Here is a 24,415-nt window from a genome sequence, read left to right on the forward strand (position 1 = left end):
TAAAAGTCTTCAAGTAATAGCATTGCTGTGTAAAGACAGCCTTTGAAAAGCTTGTTTCCAAATGCTTAGCAGCAGGATTAGAAGGTTGCTGGCTCTTAGCTATGAGCTTTGCAGATGCCAGGGGCTGGCAAAGCAAAATCTGTATCACATGAAAAAGTTGATCAGGTTTGACTCTCTCCTGCTGTGAGATTATTTTTCTCACTACAAAGCACTTCTCCTCACCAGTAAGTTCAAAGTACGTATGGGCATGAAGATAGCGTATTGTTCACCAGCTCACTGTTCTGCTGAGCAGCCGCCTCGCTTGTTCTCCCTCTCAGGTTATAAACAGTGCTGAGAATCTGCAAAATTGCTCACAGCTTAAATGACGAAATCATGATAACCTAGCCTATCTTACCCTACCATGAGCTCTACTTTAATAATCCTGCTTAATCATTAAACCACAATAAGAGCAAGCCAAAGAGTTTAAGGCAAAAGCCAAGCCAAGGCATATCACAGCACTGTTCAAAACTTGAACTGAGCAGAGTCAGCTAGAGACAGAGGAAGCCACATAAAGGGACAGCAAAGTTGTTGTGCAAAGAGTCAGAAAGATGTGGCAGAAAATTCGTACCTGTTGGGACTGGCTGAAGGAGCCGGAGCCAGCCGTAGGCTGCTCCTGCTAGTCTGGAGTCTGCACTGGTGTCCTATTTACGTCCTTTTCCCAGGAGGCCACCTTGTTATCTAGCACACACACGCCATTCAAGCCTTGCTGTTGACATAGATGCTTTGACTAAACCCTTATGCCTGATGATTTTTGAGTGTAACAGTGGTTGCCGGTTATTTCCCCAAATGCTTTACCCTCCACTGAAGGGTACAAAGACAGTAAACGGACACAGCTACCCTTTGCCCACTGTGCTGCATATTGCCTTATGGCAAACTGATTTTTTTCTAAGGATGTTTCATGCAGAGGTGAGCTTAAATTAAAAAAAAAAAAGGGGGGGGGGGGAAGCACAAAAGGAGATAATATAAAAAAATAAAACTTGAGAAGACACACTGCTTCTGTTACTCAGATGGAGACACTGAGAACAGGGTTAGGCCAAGCCCTGCCCATGGATGCATCCAGGACTCACAATGATTCCAGCATGATTATTCACGTGTGCATGTGTGCATGACAGACAGAACAGATTTGGTCCTTATTGCTTTGACTTTTCCAGTATGCTCAATTTATTTGTGCATGTCAGGAAACAGACCAGTACAGCCAGAAGTTCTGTACCTGAGTTCCCCTTCCCCCACCCTGAAACAGAAACAATTGTAGGCTAAAAGCATCACCCATGCCAGAAGATGAAAGAGCCAAATCCTTTCCAAGGCAAAGGACTCACCAAAATCACTGGGGTTTCACCTGAGTAAGAACTAACCAAAGAACTTCACCACAGTCTGTGACAATTTGGCTGGAGAGACAATGAGTCAATTTTGTATTTTGACACCAAAATAATAGTCTGGATGGGGGCATGCTCTTGCCTCAGCTTCCTTGAAAATGAGGAGTGATAGGATTGGTATTGCTGAGATCACTCCAGAATTTGGATCACCATGCGGAAAACTGATTCATGTTTTGCAGTCTGAAATGGGACATATTTTGTCTTCTTGTAGGATTTGACTGCAGCATGGAAGCATCCTGATATACCTTTACAGTGCATCGTGTTGTTGTTACTGTAGTAACTTATTACTAGGACACCTTGTGTTCTCTTTATTGTTGCAGTACCTGGTACAAATGTACCACCGTTTGTCCGCACACACCGTTATTACTGCCGTATTCCCCAAACTAATTTCCTGCAGCGTCCTGTTGTGTCTTATTGCTGCATTATCAAAATGCTACTTTACTGCAGTGGCCTGTGTTACCTTATTGCTACATTTATCCTGGTATTATTATGTCAGCTTACTGCCACTTTTTATGGCTGCCCTGCTACCATTTTATTACAGTACTCTAGGGGATCTTAGTGCTGAGTTATACTGAGAGTACATTAATCCATTTGCTTTAGCGTAACACTGTCTGCACAAGCTTGTCGAACCTTCCTAGTGCTTGTCCTGGTGCCGTTTCGCCACAAATGCTCTGGATACTCTATTATCCAAATAACAGTGTACAGCCATATTTCACAGCTATAGCCCTGTAGGTATGGAAAGCTTTGTAGCTAGCTTGCACAGCGTGGACATCGTAAAAGCCTCCAGACTGCCTTTCCTCGAAACAATGCCATTTACAACATAAACAGAGGTGGAAAGCTGATTTCCTAACTCGTCTTCAGGATGATGAGGTATTTGGAAGACATGGGATGCTTATAAAGCAGGAGATGTCTGCTTGCAACACTCAGTGGGATACTGGTAAGTGTACAAGAGTAGCATCACTCAGACTGAGCAATGCCATTAAAAAGCAATAATTCAAGGATGTGGTTCATGTGGAAGTAGTTATATGTTAGTATCATCATATGAGAAGTAAAAGACATGAGAAAAGCAGTTCATACATGTTCCCAGGAGGAGGCCTTGTCTACTCTCATGTTTGTTTTAGACAAATTTAGCCAGGAAATGAGGAGCAGAGCTTTCTTCTCTCCAGAGAGTATGCAGCTCTGGCCACTCAGCTCACCATTACTGAGCTGATTAGCTTGCACGAGCGTGCATTTAAATGGCAAGCTGTTCAGCATCCAGGCCCCCTGATGTATGCCCATATGCATGCTCTCTGTGTCTGTTAAAAAAAAAAAATCCCCTCCATGCACTCAACTGTTCAAAAACAGCATGTTCCCCACAGGCAAAACACTGCAGCAGCCAACATGACCCTCCTACAGACCAGAGCAGGAAAGACAGAGCAGGGAGCTTTGCTCATGGGGCAGTGGCACATCTACAAGTTAAAGTCTGGCTTTGCCGCTCCCTGCACAGAACAGACCGGAGTCCTGTGCACACACCAGCATCCTTTGGTCTTGCCCATATGTGTGCCCCCATGCTGCAGGACACTGAGGATTACCTCCCCGGAGCTACCCCACCCTTCGCCCAGGAGAAGGCCTGTCCAGCATCAGGAACTCACTGCAAAGCAGCAGCCCCCAGTAATATTTTGCTGTCTCTGCTCTTTGCTACACACCAGAGTTTCATGCTTTATGTGTACGTCCCCCTCAGGAATGCTCTGCAGACCAGTTTGGGCGTTCGCAGGATGGACTTTCTGTGGGAAACGCCTCAGCCTAGAGACTGGGCAGCACTGGCAGTAGAGTAGCTTGGGGCGTGAGCAGCTGTTGGTTTACAGAGCTCCAGTGACTCTGGCAATGGTGGGTTTGACACAGGTAAAAACGTTGCCAGCAAGGCTCTGAGAAGAGCCAGCCTTTGCGCTTTCCTAGGGACGACGTAAGGGGACATGTATGAGTGTGCACAAATGGACAACTGGGCCTGTTACGTGAAGACCCACTATTACCCGAAGGCGACCCTTTGGCTGGGTGAGCAACAGAGGACAAATGGGTCCTGCAAGGACAGTTAAGTGACAGTTTGGAGGGGACCAAATGTCCCCATCAGGGGCAGGACGCCACCTGAATGTACAGGCACATCCACGATGGGTCTGCTGCCCTGAAACTCGCTTGTGTGCCAGGCATGTGTAGGACGAATTTGATCTGAAGACCTCAGACAGCAGGCTGTTTACGGGAATTAGACATGTGAAAAGAACAAATACCATACACAGTGTTCTACTATACATTCATGCAGGTGTAGAGAGTCCTATGGACCTTAGCTAAAATTGACAACAGGAGTTTTCTGGGGAAAAAAAACAGGAGGTATCAAAATGAGAAATGTCATGGGTAAAGAGGGAAGGTCCTTTTTCTGACAGAAACTATGCTGGCCTGATTTTGTGCATATATAGGCCTTAGATATTAGGCTAATACTTGCCTCAGAAGTGGATATTGTCAATAGCCAGCTGTCTACTTAGCTAGATGGTTTTGCCTAGGTAGGAATGCAGACTTGTACCCATATAGCAATTTCTACCACCTGCACAAAAAAGCCAATTTGCCTTGGCATGAGTGAAGAAGACCAAGAAATGTCTATTTTCACATATGCTTCAGATTTGAACTGCTTGCAAAACACAGGAGGTTTTATGGCACTAAGTCAACTGAGACTTAAAGTTTTCATATATAGGCAATATACTGTATGTGACTGCAGTCCATTTTCCTATATGCAGCTAGTATATGTAGGTTTTTTAAAGTCACTTCAGTTCTGTCCTCAGCCTAACCTCCATACTCCCAACAGTTTGAAAAAAAGCTACTAGGTCATCTACTGCAGTTGTATTCGTGGGCTGTAGGTCAGATGAGTTTTAGTGGAAGCTCATTTCCTCCAGCGGTACAATTTCACCCTTACAACGGTGCTTCTCAGCAGAGTCGGTTATCTGAGCTTTATAGCACAGGGGGGTGTGGTGCTGTTCAGGAAGGCTTATCTGGCACCCAGTGCTCTGCCCATTCGCAACATTCTTCCACCAGTCCCATCTCCACCAATTCCCTCCTCGCTGTCGACTGAATTTTGACACCTGCCCACATCAAAATTGCCTTTTCCTGTAGACATGTGAGCAGATTTTGGCCCTCTGCGATTGGAGTTGGAGGCCAATTCTATCTACTTGGAGTAAAGCTTGAACATCCATCATTGAGTAAGTATGCAAAACCTTAAATAAATAGAAAATCAAATACAATATAAAACAACTCACTTTTAAATACCCTGTGTGTGTGTGTGTGTGCGCGCGCACGCGTGTGTTTGTGTGCGCATTACACACCTAAAACATGACTTTCTGAGCATCAGGCAGGGTCTGATCACATTTTGCACTACACGCACATGCAGAGTGATTCCGCTGACATTAGAGGATCTGCACCAAGATCAGAGTCTGGCTCAGTGGGGCAGATCCTCGGGTGATGAAAACCACTCATGTTCTCCTGACTTCAGCTGAGGATCTGGCCATCATCTCTGGACATGCTACATGCTATTGGAAGGACAGCGAATGATGAACTCAAATAGTGCTGCCTTTTTTTTTTTTTCATTGCTTTAAAAGAGGAGAGACATAGGAAAGAAAAACAAAGCTAAAGTCAATGAATCTGCAGGAGAACTGCATTTGAGATTTTGTGAGACGGAGAAGGAGCTTCCAGCAGGTATTTCATTGGATCCAGAGGGCCACAAGAAAGAGAGCAAGTGGAACTGCGGCGCCATCGCTTACAGCCATGTTTGAGAGAAGAGATGAAGGAAAAACACTGATCTCTCAGCTCTTCTTTCTCCAAGTTGCAGTCGGGTCTGTGTCCTTAAATAACAAGGCAGCAAGCCCTTGCCTTGTCGACCTTCTGCATATGGTGATGTGTGCTCTTCCAAACCCTGGTTGGAAACCAAGTACCTGCACAGAGCTTGGCATCCTTGCAAAGCTGTACAGGTAGGAAAGTGTTGATGTAAACTGTGACGAGAGGCGCTCCTCTGGCGTGTGGCTTGCTGCTTGCGCTGGCTCAGGCTCTCTCCCCTGTGGGGACCTGCTCTCCCCAAAACGCCCCGTCTTTGGCAGTGGTCTGGGGTGTCTCTCCTGCGGGGCGGACGGCTGAAGCCATCAGGAGGACTGCATCAGGCCCGTGAGACGCTTGCTCACCAGAGACTTTCCCTGGAGGGAGGGACAGACAGACAGACAGAAGAGACCCGGAGGTGTGAGTGAAGCCGTGGGATGATTTGGCTGCGAGTGAGGGGCACCTGTCTGCCCTGGCCCTGCCAATGGGGAGGTGGGTGATGGGGGATGAGTGTGCCCCTGGTATTTTGGGTGCCTGGAGTTTTGCCCCAGGTGGGTGGTTTGGCAAGGAGGGGTGGTGGCTAGTGATGTCCAGGTGGCTATTGCTAAGGCAGTCAGCTGTGCCCTTGGACACTGTCTCGTCAAGATGGTTCCTTTCTCTGTTTCATGGGAACTGGTCAAAGCAAAGCCCTGTCCTGTGCTCACTGCTACTTGCCCTGCCCGGCGCCGTCCTGTCAGTGCCAGACCACGTCTCCCATGCAGAGTGCTACCCCAGGTCAGGAAGGGCTGCAAAACTGAGGCTGCAGTGAAAGCTGGGATGCCCTTCCTACAGCCTACAAATCAGTACCTCCTCATATCAGCCATCAGAAGCAGATCTAGGGAAAAAATGATTTTAGAAATAGCTTAGCCTGTCCCTGCCCTGCTGCCACGCCACTTTGCCCGCTCCTTAGTCTTTTCTCCTTGGTTGTTGCTCGTCCAGTCCTGTCTGGCCTCCCTGCCCTCTCCTCCCAGCCACCATGCAGGTTCGTGTCTGTGGCAGCCTTGCTTGCACACTGCTGGCATCCACATGAGCATTCCCACTGGCTGGCAGGAGCAAGGACCCGGGAGAAGGTCACCTGCACGTCTGAATCCCTTCACTGGCTTAGGTCAAGCAGCCCCTGCTTTCATCCTGAGCAATGGAGGACCTACAGCAGGTCTTCTCCACTTGCAGACAGTAGGAAGGTTATATCCCCATAGGGGTCACTGACAGCTTTGTAATTACTGATCCAACAGAAAAAACGTTTCGGGTATTGCACCAGTTGCTTTGCTTCTTTGGTTAGCTTTCCTCTTGAAAGAAAAGATGTTTTTTTTAAAAAGACAAAAAGCCTTGGTTGAAATAAACATCCAGGGAATACCAGAGAGCTGTGGAATACCTAGCAGATCTTAAACAACCTCCTCTGTCTTACTATATTTAGCCAAGGTTTCTTTTGCAATAGAAAGGCTTACTAATTGCTGTTTGAAAGAAAGATCCACACAAAGAGCAAGAGAAACAGATTATACAGTGAAAACGAGTATGTGCAAAATGTAGGAAATTTTGAAATGTAAAATTTAGCAAGTCATCTGAAATAAGCCTTGTTGAACAAGTTAACATTCTAATCAAAAATAAACCCCTGCCCCCCCGCTTTGATTTCTAATCTCTTCCCATTTAGGGCTGTACCAGGAGGATGTAACAGTTCTCTACAGAAGCCTCATTTCATTATTCAGATGTGCACCTTTTACCAAATAATTTGCTCAGCTGCACAAACACACGCTGCCTATCTGATCGCTTCTGTACATCGGCAGTTGGCTGCTGAAAACACTGTCGTCCTTTGGAGCGCCCTGTCTGGGACGAGAGTGCCACCATCATGGCTCTGCGGCTCCTCTGTCTCTCCGACAGAGCTCGCACCAAGGGCAGGGCTCAGGAGGGACCAACTCCCTCCTGGAGCTCAGCAGACATGCCAGCACTGCTGCTGTTTAAGGAAAAGGTGCTTGCTTTCACTATAAATCAAATTCTTTATTTTTATTATTTTTAAGTACACTTCTGGGAAGCTCAGCCTCATGCCACCCCAGGAGGTGGCCACGTCTTCTGCAGTGCAACATGGCAGTGCTTGGGTTGCTGCAACCACAGCTGTCATTTTGCTGCCATTAGGAATACTGAAGAGTGCTAAGGAGTAACCAGTTTCTGAATATAATTTATAGGAAGAAGAAGAAGGTGAAGATGTGCGCGTTAATTTCTGTAAGAATAACATGACTGGTTCTAGAAAAAAAAAATGTTAGTTTCCACCTATATTTGGATACTTCCTTAGGGAAAAAAACAAGTAAGCCTTGGGTTTGTATAATGACTAATTCAGTCAGACTCTAACTATGCTGTGACAGGCAGTTCCTCATTATCTTCTCACAGACAGGCAGCTTGGGGGTACGCCAGCTCCCTGCGTCGGGGTCCAGCGGGGAGTGAGGAGCAAACGCTGTTCCACATCCAGCTCCAGTTTCGACATGCAGGTGTTCTAAGGGGGAAGGGGGAAATGCCAGTGCCAAGCTGAGCTGAGGGGAGAGGCCAGCTGACAGAAAGGCTGCCCTGGAGAAGGCAGCGGATCGGAAATGGAGCTGATAGCCTTGGTTTGCGCAGAGCAAAACCTCACTCGCTGGTTTCCTAGTGGCAACTGCTTTCCATCATGGGCAAAGGCGGTGGGCTCCGTCTGCAGCTTCTCCCGGCTCACAGGAAAGGTGTTAGCCCAGGAACCCAGATCTGCTTGCTGGCTCTGCAGCAAAATTCCTGCCTGCAGGCTGGATGAGTCCCCAGCACGGAGCCTGGCTGTCCGGGGGGATAACTGCGTCATGGAAATGTGAGGTGCTCAACAGCCTCGCACCTGGGGACACGCAAACAGATGGGTGTGAGAAGCTCTGTTTTAAGACAGTGAGAAGCAGACAGCGATGTTGTCTGCTTGGCTGTCATATCCACCTCTGTGGTAAGACAGATGGCGAAAGGATCCCTGGAATCACATGCAGGGATTAAGGCTGTGAAATTTTTGGCTACAAACAGGAGCGCTGGGGTGGAAGTAAGTGTAACGTTCGGCTTTGGTACTGAAGTGGCCCCACTTACAGCACACTGACGTAGGGGATTTTGTTTCAGCTGAACACAGAGACAAGTGTCAGCCTCACAGTGTGGATCTGAGCAATATGAACATCTGCGGCTCTCCCCAGGACCCCCAGCCTGTCTGTCCAAACCCACCTGCCCGTGCTTGCCGGGAGGGCCTCCACGGCAACAGTCCAGGATGGCATCAGTGTGCCTTAGTGTCATCGCTTTCCTGTGTCTAGAAAAGCGGCATCCGGGTGACCAGGTGAGGGTGGCTGCTGTCTGCCTTGAGACAGCAGAGGTGAGATGCACCCCTGTATTTTTTGCGATCCCGTGTGGCGTGAGCGCCCTAGTCAGTCAGGTGAAAGGCTGCTCTGAGAAGCTGGAGATGGCTAAAACACTTTGTAGTTGGGTGCAATAGGTGCCAAAACAACTCAGGCCCAAGAGGTCATGTTGGGCCTCATCTAACACTTGGCTGGGATTCCCTTGGGGAGATTTTTGACAGAATGAGGAAGTTTCAGATTATTACGATGTGAAAGTTAGGCACAGAGAACTCCTAGTTTCTTTTAAAAGGTTCAATGAAAAGAAATTATTTTTTCCTTCCGCACATCTTTGGTTAGCATGAAACCATCGGCTGCCCTCACATTTCTACCCCACCTTTCCCAACTGAAAGAAAATGTCAACAACTCCTGCCTTATTTCTAGGAGAAATTTCGTCTAAGCTGCGCTGGCAGGGGATTTGAAAGCATAGGATTTCAAGCTCAGCACACTACAGTGCTTCTTTTATTCTGTCATATACATACGCTGAATAACTCAAGGCAAGATTAGACATAGGGAGTAAACTTTTTACATGGGGTCTAAAGCTTATAAAGAAATCCCCAGTCCTCCAGCTGCAAAATATTTGTCACTACTAGCTAGGGTTACAACAATTAAAACCCCAGACCGTTGTTGCTCAAACAGCATAGCACAAGCAGTAGGGCATATGTTGTGGGGCATATGTTGTGTGTCTTGTTGGACGCAGGAGGGCTTTCTTTGCTCTCATGCCTGTCAAGCAGCTGAGCTGTAACACAGCTTTCAGGCAAGGATCATGTGCAGCTTCAACCACGCCTTGGTAAAGGTAACGTCTGGTTCTCTCTATGCAGCTGAATCACTGGGTTTTTTCACCCCTGAACACTTGCATGACAGGAGCGTCGGTTTTTAGAGGCAGTGTAAAATCTGAATTTGGGGTAACCTGAGGAAAATGTTAGGGAATTCTTAAGAAACCTTAAGAAACTGCCCCCCCGAATTTGATTTCCAAGTATGTGGCCAATCCTACTCCTTGGGTACGTGTTGGGCAGAGGACCAGACCTCAGTACTTGCAAACCATCAGGGCTCTCTCGGAGGCCTGGTGAAGTGAAGATTAACCTGTAGGTCATAGGAGATGCTTCGCATTTTTGATGGCTGAGACTTTGCTGAGCAGCTATTAAACTGAAGCGTAAAAGGCTATTAGCAACTATTTTAATGATGCAGAATTCAGCAATTTAACATAGGCAAGAAGCCAAGTAAGAGGAAAAAAAAATATGCCTGGGATTTGACCAAAAGGAGGAAGCACTCCTTTCAAACCTCTTGTATGAGCCACCAGAGTTTCCATCTTGCTCTTTGCTTTTATCTACCAAAACCAGCACTTTGCACAGTTGGGAGAGAAGGTAAAGGCTGTAAAGCGTGATTAATAATTTTAAATAGAAAGTTTAGTTTTGTCCAGTACCTGTGGCTTCACACAATGTTAACGTGCTCTGCCCAGCAGAGTGCAGTTTGTGTATCTAACATGCAGACATTCACACCACCACCAGCATGCCCGAGCCGGCATTCCCATGCATGCCATCAGCGACTTACCTGAACACCAAGGCAGGCTTTACCCCATGGGGAGCTTTGTGGCTGCAGCCACGGGGAAGAGGAAGCTTGTGGGGAGGTTCTGGTCGGGCAGCACAGGCTCCCCATTTTGCCATGTCAATACTGACCAAAGTCCTTTCATGCTGCCTGTTCCCTCCCAGGCTCTCCATGCACCAGGTTAGGACTTTGTCTGCTACATATGACTCCACTTCTCGCTTTCTACCCCTCTTTTGCGCTCAGGGCTGTCCTTTTCCCAGTCTGTTGCCCAATCTGCTCCAGCCAGAAGCATCACCTTCCCGGAGAAGCCATCTCGTGGGGAGCGGCATTGCCCCATCCTTCTGTAACACCCCCAGCAGAGGACTGGAGTGGTCTGCATCTCCACTGGAGACGACCAAACCCTACTTCCATCAGCTTAAATCTGAGATTTTTCACATGGTGACAGGCACTGCTCAGGTTTCCTACCTTATAGCCAAAGTACAACAAGAACTTTGGCAGTGGGCAGACAACGTCCTGCCACCAAACTTCATTTCTGAAGAATGACATTGCTGGGGCCCTAGCCCTGCCAGCACTCTCTGGTTTTCAGTGTTATATTACACTGCAGATCTTGGGGAAATTTTATTTTTGTGTCATTTTAAAAATACTCTTTTTATTAGTTCTTTTCATTAAAAGATACATTGCAAACATAAGATAAAGCAACATAAATTAATGAAGTTTAATATGAAACAGAGTTAAAAACAAGTAATAAGGTAAAATAACTTAGTTCAACACAAAAGAAACAGAGACACATGAGCTATGAACATATACAACATGAACTGGTGGACAATACCACCAATTACACGCTGACACAGACTGAAAATAGGAGCTGCGAACTGGCTGTAGAGGGTAAGCAGGGGAGCAGCTGCTCCTGGCGCGCAGGATGCTCACCCATTCTCACCAGCACAGCCTCACAAGTTACCCCAAACTCCTGCAGGGCGGGCACCACTCCTTTTGCAAGGCTTGACTGACAAGTTACCTGAGCTTCCCACTGTTACTGCTGACCGCAGTGAAGCTGAGCAACCATGAGTTAGGTTCCTACTTTTGAAACTGTTTTGTTTTTTCTCTTCCAGCTTAAATCACTATGGGAACAGTTCAGAGCTGCAGCCCGTTAAAATCGGTATCGTCATACGCATTCTATTTTGCGAGGATTTCCTACGCTTCCGAAGTGAGTGCACTTCACTTTGAGAAATACCAGCACACGACTGCGTGCAGCACAGACTAAGAGCTGACACAAGCCCTGTACTCACTCACTCCTAGAACAGCTTCGTCATGGCTGGAGCTCTCCCCTACCATCCTACCAGCACCAGGAGGAAGATCCTCTTCTGCTTCAGAGCAGTTTGGGCTCCTTGTATCTGAGAATCTGTTTGAGGCAATTTTGACATTAGTTGAAGCAGCCTATGGACTGCTTAAACTTACCAGACTGAAGCGGGGCACTTCAGCACAGCCCTGCCAGGTGGGCAGCCTTGGGCTATGGATCCAGGGCCCGTCCCTTCCTCCAATAAAAAAAATTGAAAGATGGAGGTGCAGACGGATCACTGCAGCCAGTGTACAATGCATAGTAGAGTGTTTTTTCAAGCCACCTCAGAAAATGCCCTTACTGCATGTTGCTGGTCTAGCTCTTGGGCAGGGTGCAATTCTGTTCTTTCCTTTGTGTGCAATGGACTCAGTTTGTTTAACTGCCTTCACTGGGACTGGGAACCAGACATGTAAATACCTCGCACAGTCGGAGGAAAACAGAAACACCACTGAAATATCAAACCCTTCTGGAGGATCAGAATAAGCTTGGCTGAAATCACAGCAGGGTCTAAGCCTGCCCTCCTCCCCAAACACCTTGCTAAGGTCCGGATTCAGTATCTTCAGCTAACAGCTAGACCTGTCTGTAGTGGGAAGGTACTGAGTTTTATCTTCCAGAGTTTGTGTCTGGCTGGAAAGAAGACAGTAAATGAATAGTAAGTATATCCTAAGCTCCACAGAGTGCCTTTCATCCAGAAGGATCCCAAAGTGCTTCACAAATGGTACAACAGGGATCACTCACCCACTGCTGGAAGGTAGCAACCTCGGGGGCGAAAGGCAGCTGCCATTCTGCACCAGCAATACTACACAGCAGTGTTTTTAGGAAGGGAAGTAAAGAATAACTTATCCTCTAGACATGATGAATACTTATGCTTTAAAGTAGCCCCTGTATACAGAACAGACTACACAGCACACATGGAATACGTGCAGCCCACCACCTACCAAACCGGCGAGCATGCAGCGTAAGCCTACACAGCGCAGATATTTTCCGGCTAAGGTACTATGCCGATACCAGGAATGGATGCGACGTATTCAGGCATGCAGCAGCCAGCCAATACATGCGCTGTGCAGGCCAAGCACCCGGTCCTCTGCAGCGTTAGGTACAGGCACTGAGTAGTTCTCGCACATCAGATGACAGGGTGCGAGTGTTGACTGGATCCCCTTACGCGTCGGGTACATTCTGATGCTTTCTATCACCTACGTAATGCAAGGTACCTCTTCCCAGTAAAAGCCAGTATTTTTTAATGACTGGAATAGTGGAGCAAGTACATTTTCTTTTAAAGTAAAATATCTTCCAAAGATTAAAAAAACCCTTTTCCCAGATGTCTTTTCTTGGTGCCAAATCTAAGAAACTTTGGCATCCATTCCTATATCCTTCCCTTCTAGCTGTCTGTTCTGATAACCACTCCACCAGCATCTCAGTGTATCACCTTTTTATACTTTCCAGTTTTTCTATCACTATTCTCTACCCATAATGGCTTAAACCTTTGTTTTTATTATATTGCAGGTTATGAATACTTCCCATGCCCTGAAATGCTGTTATCTCTTTATGCAAGCTGGGAAAGTGAAAAAGTGGGAAAGCTGGGAAGTATGTGATGGTTCTATGAGATTATCAAGGAACCAGTTAAAAAGAGAGCCCTGATGGTATCAGGCAATAATTCTTTCTCCAGCCTTATGCCGCCTTCACTGTGTTCATGCTTAGTATTTGTAGTACATCACAGTGACACACAGCTGTGCAAAATATCACACAGTTCACCTGAGCAAGATAAGATCCCATCAACACATTTCATTGTGTGTGGCACCATACTCATGAATTAAGAATAGGACCAGGACAGTTCGAGTGTGACTTGGGACTCTGATCCAACAGCAGACACACCAAGAGGACATAAAAACCAGCAAGAGGCAGTAACAGCAGCCAAGGGGTGAAGCTAAAGATCAGAAAGATGGGAAAGTGACAGCAGGGAAGAACAAGGGTAACAACACAGAGCTGGAAGAGAAGACTGCTGAGAGCATCTAGGAAGGGACAGCTGGGCAGCAGGGTAGACACGAAGGCTTTCACAGCTGTATAATGCAAATGAACAGATACACATGGAACTGAAACTAAACATGGGACCCTGGATTCTCTGGGTACTGAATTGAGATGCACTTACAGTCCTGAGCCAAGGACAGTTCAATACGGAACAGCTAAAACATACCAGAAGACTAAAGCAGAGGATATGCTACAAGCAAAATGCCAGTTTGCACCACTGCAAGGAGGAGGAGGGTGTTTTAGGCTCCAGACAGAAAGCATCCTGGCCACCGAGCATGACAACTACCTCAAATACAAGATATCCAGTCCCATTGTTGTTCCTGGAAAAGTCATCCTTGCATGAGAAACCAAGGTGGGACACTGGATCCACAGTCATTAAGGATATGATGTGGGACTTTACCTACAATGATTCTGGATGAGAATGCTGCTGGTAATGCAAGGACTACAGCAGCTCTGCTTACCAGCTTCTGCCTTCTGCAGCTCTGTCTCCTACGGTTAATGAAGCTGGGCCAGTCTGTCGATCCAGTTATTCACCTGTGCCTGGGAACTGAGACAATCTTCAGTCTTCATTGACTTGCTGTCCCATACAAAATGTTCCATCCTTAACATCTGGGATTCTTTAAAGAAAGCTTATTAGAAAACTTTCATTCTTATATTCTTAACCTACAGCCTACTTCCCGCACAGCTCTAACACAGACCACCTCTTCCTTCAGCTTATTCTCTTTCTGCACTGAGTTGAATTTACCACTTGGAAAAGCTCTGTGCTTCTTCATACCTGACTCCTTGATACATTTCACACCACACCTCTTCTCTGTATCTGATCTCTTCTACTATGCTCACTTTAAATCTTCCAAGTCTTTTAGTCTCACTACACACTCACACTTCCTCTAGGACTTAACAGGAGGGTTCCTTTTCCTGTTAAGTATTACACTTTTTCACAGAGTGCAATGATGAAAGATAAAGTACAGCCTGTAGTTCATCATGTGCAAGCGTAGCCTGTAGGCAGCCACAGCAGGCCTGTGCACATCACACCTCTGCATACACTGTGCTGGACCACAATGGCTTGAGGAAGAAGGCATGGAAAAGACAGGGAAAGTGATTTCCACAGACTGCAATATCCAGCCGGAAGTCTGGCATTTGCATCTTTGCTCCCCCAGTCCTGCGCAGCACCGGCTGAGGCTGTTGATTCTGCCTGGAGCTGCCAGGTCCTGCCATTGTTTGGGCTGAGTTTCACAAAGGGCTCTGGCCAGCAAAGGCCTCTTGCTCCTCCCAGGCTGTGCAAATCTCTCTGTCCTCAGGCAGTGGAACAGACACACAAGAGCTTCTTTACCTTCTTCAGGTAAAGAGCTTTTTCAGTCCAGGAACATGACGACTAACAGTGTGCCGTGTCAGTGGGTTCAGACAGAAATTGTAAAAATTCTGAATGAACAATGGATCGCCGGTGTGGTGGCTGCTCTCTTGTCCTTTAAAGCACGAAGACTGAGAACTCTGGTCCTCTCAAAAGCTGTACGTGTGTGCGCCTTTTGTTCTTAAAGAAATGTCAGCCGGGAATAAAATGCAGAGATCTTCTCAGTATTGGGTCACCACCTCGGTATCGAGTCAGAAATTTCAACATCAGCTTTCTCACAGGGGAAGTTCTTTCCTTGGAATATAGCAATTTTAGGAAAGTTTGAATTCATGTCTGAGTATCACGGCCCAGGGTTATCTAAGTTACCTGCTGAGGCTGGTATCCATAGGTTTAATCCCTGTTATTGCTCGAGTAACCATTGCTGCTTTTAGAGATAATACTCAAGATGCTGCAAGATGCAACAAAGGAATCCCCTCCTGTTTCCCCCGTTCTTAAATGTAAATGGCCACCAGCACAAGTTAGGCAGAGACTTGGTGGCTTCCTTTGCAAGACAAAAGCAGCAGTGGTTTCCCTAAATGTACTCATTAAAATATATTTTCCTTCTACGCTTGGCCCTGAAGGATCATCTCAGCTTATGAGAACTAAGCTTCTGTCTATCTGATTATTAAATCATTTCTAAAGCAGATGGGAAAGTACAGTGGTTTAAGCAGCTAGGCTGAGACTGCATGGCTAAAAATAGTATAGCAGGCTCCTTTTAATTAGCAAGATGATCAAATATGACAGAAGAGAGAGATGTAGATATATGGATTTGTGTGTATGTGTGTCTTTAAAATTAAGTTATTACCTCAATACCAGGTATTATTTATAACATATATGATACATGATGCCTGATTTTTATGACGCCATTTATCTTCACTTGGGAGAGAAGATGGGCTAACTCTGCTTTCAGTATCAATCCTTGCTGTATTCAAATGGAAAACTGTAATAAGATAAACCTGCCACCATGCATAGTGCCATCATTTTTTAAACGAGGTGGATTAGTGAGTGCTCCGATACAATATATGGTCAGATCTGCAACTCCCTGACATCGACCCTTCCCCAGGGCCCCTGTGGAGAGCATGGAAGAGCCAGTCTAGCTTTATACCTGGGATTTCATGGCATGGGAGCCCGGCATAGGGCCAAAGAGGTCAGGGACCGTGATGCCTATCCTAACACTGTGTTGCCCACATATTTTTGAGGGCTCTTCAAATCTGAAATGGGAGAGAAGGAATCTGCCGCCCCTCTGCTCCCTCAGTGCTAGGCGACGCGTGCCCTGTAGCGATCTGCTCCATCACGCAAACGTGGCCCATTGGTGTCCACCAGATGACTGATGACCGTGACGTTTCGTCCTGGGATCACACAGCTGCTGCCCAGGCTGTGGTGGGGGGCTGCCACAAAACACAAACTGACGCCACAGCTGCAGGCTTCAGGCAGGTAAGCTGGGGAGGCTGAGGATGTCTGGCATGTTGGGTGCTGGGTCAGACTGATGTCCCTTTGCTCCAAGGGGAACCCAGACAGGGAGGCACTGCAAACTATGGTCTTCGCTACAGGAGGACCTGACCAGCAGTGGGCACAACCCCCTTCTTGGCCGTTGCACAAAGGTATCAGCTGATACTTTGAAAGGACCTGGAAGTAAAAGGTGAACCATCGCTGCAGTGAAAATTCTTCTGGCAAAATCTTACTGGCAAGTGTCCTGCTTCATGCAGACCAGATAGCACCTGGCTTCCAGAATGATTTGGTGCAAAACCTTGGTGCGTTCATTAGTCGTGAGCTGCCTTCTCTTGGTCAAAAGTATCAAGTCGAGGAAAATGAGACAATGGGTCTTGTAGGAATTGAAGAGCAGTATGAAAAAAAAAAACCCTGTAAACCCTGTTCTTTCTTAATCCCCACTGATCCCCTTGAAGGTGGCAAGCTTCTGCCTGGCTAGCAGTGCTCCACAGTTTTTTTTCTAAAAGATGTCAAACGGTCTGGGGTTAATCCCTGCCTCCTGGATTGTGACTCTGAGATGAGCAGGAGCCCTGCGGGTAAGATGACTCCCATTTGCTCCAAGTCTGCGCTTCCAAAGCCAAGCTGTACAGCTTTTCACCCAGTGCAGGAGAGCAAGTCAGAAGCACCGAAAGATTTTTCTGGGGTGGGTTTTAACACAAGTAAGAGTCAAAAAGTCTGCAATATTGTTTGCAGTTTGTAAAAAAAAGCTTTACTGTTTATTTTGCTGAAGTTTTGTATTTTCTTCCCATCTTTCTCAAACAAGAGGTGGTGAGATTCAAGCAAGCGAAACAGGCAAACCTAGAGAGCCTGATTTTTTTTTCACTCAAATGAAGACTCACTGTCTAAGGAGTCAGGCACATCTGGCATTCTGGCTACAAACAGGCCTTCTCTGGCATGGAAAGCACCCCTGTAAGCACAGCATCATGAGCAAGGAAGGGGTCATGAACCTCTGCTTCCATGCTCCTGCTCTGGCCTATGCCACCTACACCATTAGCGGAACCAAGTTCTGCAAATTTGAGTACAGTGATGCAAAAGGAAACCATCGCATCATTAGATACATGTTTTCTCTGTGTTGCTTATCACAGCTGAAAAGTTATAGAAAATTTAATCAATAGTAACTGCTTTATTTGAAGAAACAATGAGTTAAAATTATTTGGGGGAGGTTCTCAATAGGCCTGAAGTGCCAGAGTACAATAGGAAACAATTGATGCTGGGAGAGAATTAGCTCCTTATTTTAAAACATGTTTTAAATAGTCTTATGACCTTACTAATAATCATGGTGATGCAGAAAGAACACACACAGCCAGGCCACTTCATTCCCCACTGTAAGTGTCTTTGAGCTATTCCTTGACTAATAATTTTCCTGATGTTTTTGCTAAATTACATACATCTTCAGTCAAATTTTGTTATTGAAATACGTATTTAAATCCTGAAATTCAAATGCGATTTATCTTAAAATTCCTGTTTTTATCCAAAATGAAAGTTCTGGAGTTCTGCTGCAAGTTTTGCATGATGTTTCCACTTCGTGTAACCTTGGCAGGGTTTCCTGCCTGGGCCACGCCTGCCAGGCTGGCTCAGACCTCTGGGAGCTGCCCCAGCAGGTAGTGCGTCTGCCGAAGTGCCCAGCGCCGCGAGGCGCACGGCCCGGCGCACGTGCTGCGTGCTAAGGCCAAGCCTTCAAGGACCTCAGCTCAATCGCTTCCCAAAATGCTGGCTGACACGCCACAGCCAAATCTGAAAGCGTCCGTGGGGGTCTGCTGCACCCTCCCAGTGCCAAACAGAGCTGCACAGTCTGGAGGTGGCCCAGGTCCATGGGCGGTTTATATTACAGCCAGTCTGGGAGCCACTACTTCATCTCAGTGATAGCTCCTTAAGGCAAATAAACTTCTAGCCCTGGCTGTTTTGGATGTTCCTCTTACAGCCATCACTGGAAATGTGACTTCATATTATTCTGTTTGCAAAATAGGGTTAGGCTCCGCCCTGAAGCTTTGGGGCTCTGTTCCAGCCAAACCTTAAGCATATGCTTAACTTCAGCATGCCTCTGCAGGGTCAGCTTGAATATGTGATCCTGTAATGAGCAATCACTAAAGCAGAGTGCAGCTCTGGGAACAAGGGCTGCCATATTGCTCCTCTCCTACTCAGGTGGGGAACTGCAGTGCATTTGAGAGAACTAGAGCATGCAGAATTAACTTTGTCTTAATTTAGTCCTGAGTATGCCATGAAGTTACCGCTTTGGTAATGCTGTCCACCGAGGACATTATGACATGACAACATAGTGACTATTTTCTCATCTGATAGTAGTGACAAACTGCCATAATGCAAAGTATAAAAAATTCAGACCCTTCCTAGTTCTGGTAGCTACCATGCCATCAGAGGATGACATTTTATATCTGTATTAAGAAAAATGAAGCAAAATGTTTACAGTATGCTAGCCAGTAAGACGAAAATGAACTAAAGTGCCAACCAATCTACAATTATTTTCTTTACGGGCACCTACATTATAATTCTACCATCCCAAACTGAGCTTGTCAAGTTACCCTTCAAATCAAATGCAAGAGAAAAATCTGTCCTTGGCTGTATTACTATAAACCCAGCTATTCTAGTAAAGTGAGAGTTACTCTTTGATGTATTTGGCAAATCTAGGAGAAGAATTTACCACTTGGTGTAAATATTTCTGCATAGTTTGTTTAAAAAAGAATCTTGCCTATTCCTCTTTCTGGCAGAGTCTTAGAAAGTAGTAAATATGCAGATGGGCATAGTGATATATTTTGTATCAACATATTTTAAATGTGTGCATATGCATTAGCTATATAAATACATTCCCCAGGAAGTCTGCCAGCGGATATACTACAAAGCTCTGCGTGTTACATTTGGGTTTGCTTGTGCAGTAGTATGGTAGCATCAGAACCAGCCTCTCTAGGCTTATTTGCTCTACAACAGCTCACACTTACCTGCAGTTTTCCCTTTTCTAACTGTATGTACTAATGTTTTATATTTATATGGCAGGTGTACATATATAATGTATATATACATACATATATAAATATATCACAGAATCACAGAATGGCAGGGGTTGGAAGGGACCTCTGGAGAAGATCTTGTCCAACCCCCCTGCTTGAGCAGTGACAACTAGAATGGGGGGCACAGGACCGCGTCCAGGTGGGTTTTGAATGTCTCCAGGGAAGGAGACCCCACAACCTCTCTGGGCAGCCTGTCCCACTGCTCTGGCACCCGCACAGTAAAGATGTTTTTTCTTATGTTTAGCTGGAACCTCCTGTGTTCCACCTTGTGCCCATTGCCCCTTGTCCTGGGCCATTCAATAGTGCCATTGGGCACCACTGAAAAGAGCCCAGTCCCAAAGTCCTGACACCGACCCTTTAGATATTTATAGGTATTGATGAGATCCCCCCTCAGCCTTCTCTTCTCCAGGCTGAACAAACCCAACTCTCTCAACCTTTCCTCACAAGGGAGATGCTCCAGTCCCCTGATCATCTTGGTAGCTCTCTGCTGGACTTGCTCAAGCAGTTCTCTGTCCTTCTTAAACTGGGGGGCCCAAAACTGGACACAGCACTCCAAATGTGGTCTCACTAGGGCAGAGTAGAGGGGGAGGATAACCCCCCTCAACCTGCTGCCACACTCCTTTTAATGCAGCCCAGGACACTGTTGGCTGCCTTGGCTGCAAGGGCACGTTGCTGGCTCAGGGTCAACCTGCTGTCCACCATCACTTCCAGGCCCTTCTCAGCAGTGCTACTTTCCAGCAGGTCAACCTGTACTGGTGCATGGGGTTGTTCCTCCCCAAGGGCAGGACCTTGCACTTGCTCTTGTTGAATTTCATCAGGTTCCCCTGGGCCCAGCTCTCCAGCCTGCCCAGGTCTCTCTGGATGGCAGCACAGCCTTCTGGTGCATCAGCCACTCCTCCCAGCTTGGTATCACCAGCGAACTTGCCGAGGTTACACTCTAACCCACTGTCCAGGTCATTGATGAATATATTGAACATGACCGGACCCAGCACAGACGCCTGGGGAACAGCACTAGTTACAGGCCTCCATCCAGACTCTGCCCCATTGATCACGACCCTCGGAGTTCTGTTGTTGAGCCAGTTCTCTGTCCACCTCACTGTCCACTCATCCAGCCCACACTTCCTTAGCTTGTCTATATATAGCTATTGTATGCAGTATGCCGAAACCATATGACGTATCAAGTCAAAGTATACTTGATACTGAGCAACACAAGATTAATTCCCCACAGACCCAGACTGCGTCTTCACCTCTAGCCCTGTGCTTGCTGTGTCATCTCATGTACATAGCCTGTCCAACCCTGTGCTGCCCAGTATCCCTGCTCCTCTACCCCACTTACAGCATCTGCCTCTGGTCTTTTCTCCTCTCCCTGTTCTTCCCATTCTCTAGAAAACCTGCTGCATAAGCAGATCCCTGAAAGCAAGCAGGATGAGTGGTTCTTGCCCAAGCTTTGGGGTCCTGCCCTGGGGGCTGGAGAACAGCAGCCCTTGCCAATGCCCAACACCACCTTGTGCTGCTGCACCCCTTCACAGCCAGATCAGCTTCCCCCACCTGGAATGACTGTCTGGAGGTTGGAGACTGGTGAAGGGCAAGAGAGGAGAGGACATCTGTCCGCTGCCCCTGAGATCCCACCACCCCCTTATCTAAAAGGTTTAACAGTGTCGCATTTCTTGCTGTTACTGTGCTCCTTTTCTGGAATTGGTATCACGAACGAGTCAAAGGGTATCGCCCATCGCTATTTACATGAGCACTGATGGAGGCAACAGAGTAAGCGGCTGCAGTGCTGTGGGTGGATATGTCTGTGTATCTACATACGGTATCATTAACCATGCACTATACAACCATACGGATACTGTTGCGATGGCACTGTAAGAACCATGCACTTCTACTTCATTGCGCAAGGAAAAGCCACAACAAATACTATAGTGGGAATACAGCAAAAAGACAACCTTGCATTTAATTCTAGACAAAAATCTATTTGCTTTGCAGTGATGATAAGCTAGAATGAGCATAATGGAATTCTGCTTCCCAACCCCCAGCCCCCCTTCTTTAGAGCCACTATTTAGATGAGCTACAGTATTAAGAGAGAAGCTGCAAAAATAAAGGATGAAATAAAAGTCAAGCATCCACATTCCCCCAACTAAAAATGAAGTTCTGAGGAAAGGGTGGAGGGAAAACAAAAGGAACTTACCACGCTGCGAGTGAACTTTTCTAGAGAAGTTCTACGACCTTGCTCATTCTCTGGCTTAACAGGGAAAAAAGTGGGGAGAAAAAAATACAGAAAAAAACCCTTCAGCTTAAATGCAGTTTTTCAAAACAGTAGCAAAATATAAGGAAGCAGCAAGGGGAAAAAGTTGTAAAAAAAATGTAAAAAGCAGAAATCAATGTTTGCAACAGCAAACATAAGAAGCCAAAACCCTTTAAAGAATGAGAGACATTACTACTTTTACTCTCGGAGAATGTCACCTTTTCTCCTGTGAGTTTTTTGAACGGTTCAAACAGGTCTGTGCATTGCTGTGTCTCCCAGCTATTGGTATTGATTTCTTGTTCATTGAATTTTCCTCCTGTGGCTATTTGAGCTGGGACCTCTGATTCTGGTTAACATCTGCCAAACAGCTGATTGGAGGCTCCCATCTACTTGCTTAGAGAGATGAAAAAAACCACAGTAACTTTTACAATATTAAAAAGCAATGTGTGAATCAATACACTGCTGGAAGAATACCACCACTGACTTCACTGCCAGTGAACCTATGCTCCTCTATTTATCCAGCAGGTAGAAACACATTTCCAATAAGTTTGGCTACATCAAAACACAAGACTGCATATGTATGTCTGTGCGAGGCCATGGAAGGATACAGGCAGATTTGGGGCACTGATATTTTTGTATCATCTGGAGCACAGGACTACTCCTATGTAAGAAGACATTCAACTTCATTGTGAGAAGACAAGCGTGTGCATCATGGCTTTATTAACGTATCCCTGAGAAGGTTGCTCAGTGCAGCGCTTCATTCATTTGGCACAAGGGAGATCTAATTGTCACTAACAAGGAAGAACTAAATAATTTATTGGCATGGTTGCTGGATTATTTAAGAGAAAAAATTGTTATGGAGAAGAGAAAAAACTCAATAATATGAAAGAAACTTCAGTGCAGTCAGAAAGCTGTGGCCAGTTCTGAGTTCCAGGAAAGAAACTTATTTGAATGTGATGAGCCAGCAAAACAGAGGTGGTAAGATGGAATTAAAACTGCAGCAAAGGGGATAAGGAGCTACATTTAAGGGAAAGCCACAGTAACGATAGTGCATGACAGTGCACTGGAAGTAAGCATTGCGCTGGAGAAACTCCTCAGAGATATCTGCCATATCATCTGCCACAGATTCAGCTGCAGTAACAATCCCCAGGACAAAGTACCAGTGCAAAAAACAGAAGATGAAAGGAAGCCAAAAGCATATCAGATAAATTGGATGAGAACTTGTCTAGGTGAGCCTAGACAAAACCTTTAGATTCTTCTGCATGTTTGTCACAGCTGCCACAGCTCTCTGATGTCTACAAGGTTGCTCTGAAGTACCCCAGGCAGAGACGGGGCTGATTCTCCCTGCTGCATCACCAGAGATTACACTGGAACATAAGGCCCTTTTAAGACAAGCAATATTCTTTGTCCAGAAGAAAGAGTCAGGCAACCTCCCCACTTATAACCATTTGAGGAAGTTACACCATCAGCTCTGATGTCCCAAAGTGGTATCAAAAGTGAAAGCTAGAGGGACGTATTTTAGCCAACAGTGAGGATGGAGCCAAGGCCTCAGAGCATGGACCAAGTGACAAAGCAGGCTTTCTGGCTGGCAGGGAGGCAGTTACATGCACTAACACAAGGGTCAGTCACCTCTCCCTGCATGTGAGAGGAAAGGGAAATGTCAGCCTCACTCTTCCGCTGCGCATAGCAGTGCGAGTGCTCAGAGCATCGCAGATCCTCTCCTTGAAGGAGCCTCAGAGGTGACAGAGAGAGGCTGCAGTCCTGCCACCTTGGCTGAACGTGTCATGACTGAGGACAGCAGTGCACAGCCATGCACTGGGCCTCCAGTTTGGTCTCCTGTAGGGACGGCAGGACAGACCGGCAGCCAAATTAGAGGCACCATTTTACCTACGAGAAGAAATACCTAGACAAAAGACAGTGTTCTGCAAGGCCCCTTAGGGGAGCAAGGCACTTGGAGTCCGCAGCATCGCACTGCTGTGGGCTGGAAAATCAGTGTCTGGAGCAACTGCATTTTAAAGTGGAGCTCTGGCATGCACTGGGGGCAAAGGTGAATAACGTGCTGAAAACAGTACCCCTGCACTTGCTGTCAAAATTTAGTGTCTCTGGTTTTGCTACCAAGCAAAAAGTGATACAGTTTCCCACCCAGCAGGAAGGCAGGACAGTAGTCTCCAAAGATGACGAGAGCCTTGTTGGGGTGCTGAGCACTTGTCTAGTACAGGAAGCCACACACAAGGCTGTTTCCCTACCACAGCTGAAGACGTGCATGAGGAAGCAGGCACAGAGAGCACCGACGGTGTCCCACAGCAGTGCCTCGCAACCACAGGCCGCAGCAACGCTGCACGTTCGGCATGCGGATGGCAGGCTGGGCCAGCTGGACGCGTGGACAGCTCATCCCCATAGCCTCCAGTTCTGACTCAAAGCTTGACATTTTCTAGTAAAATAAAAAGCAGCTGAGGCAGGCTGGCTGCAGAGTGATGAGCTGGCTTGAGCAGTTTTATGGCAGTGGGTGTGGGTGGTGGCTGTATGGCTCTCTGGCTCTTCCTGCCTGCTTGCCTGCAGACTGCGTGGCTGGCAGCCTGCTGCAGAGTTAACCACCTGCCTGCATCCCTCCAGTGCGGCGCGGAGGTGTGGACGCTGCCTCACACAGGAGAGGAAGGACATTTAAAAATAACAGATTAAAAAAAAAAAAAAAAAAAGAGACAAAGTCAGACCTTTCTCA

General features: G+C 46.6%; 1 protein-coding gene across 2 annotated transcripts in view; it reads right to left on the reverse strand.

Moving 5' to 3' along the window:
- Positions 1-5,015: 5,015 nt before the first annotated feature.
- RGS6 (regulator of G protein signaling 6) overlaps positions 5,016-24,415 on the reverse strand; it is a 288,401-nt gene continuing 269,001 nt past the window's right edge. The window contains exons 17-18 of one of the 2 annotated variants that reach the window (XM_075105738.1): positions 21,640-21,693; positions 16,133-16,569 (exon numbers count right to left, since the gene is read on the reverse strand). In XM_075105738.1, the coding sequence (XP_074961839.1) occupies positions 16,201-16,569; positions 21,640-21,693 (423 nt within the window). In that variant the 3' untranslated portion in view covers positions 16,133-16,200. Of the gene's footprint in view, positions 5,618-16,132; positions 16,570-21,639; positions 21,694-24,415 lie in introns of those variants that run through there. The other variant, XM_075105737.1, reaches the window with a different exon arrangement.

The sequence above is a fragment of the Phalacrocorax aristotelis genome, chromosome 10 (assembly GCF_949628215.1).
Source record: "Phalacrocorax aristotelis chromosome 10, bGulAri2.1, whole genome shotgun sequence".
Taxonomy (NCBI): domain Eukaryota; kingdom Metazoa; phylum Chordata; class Aves; order Suliformes; family Phalacrocoracidae; genus Phalacrocorax; species Phalacrocorax aristotelis.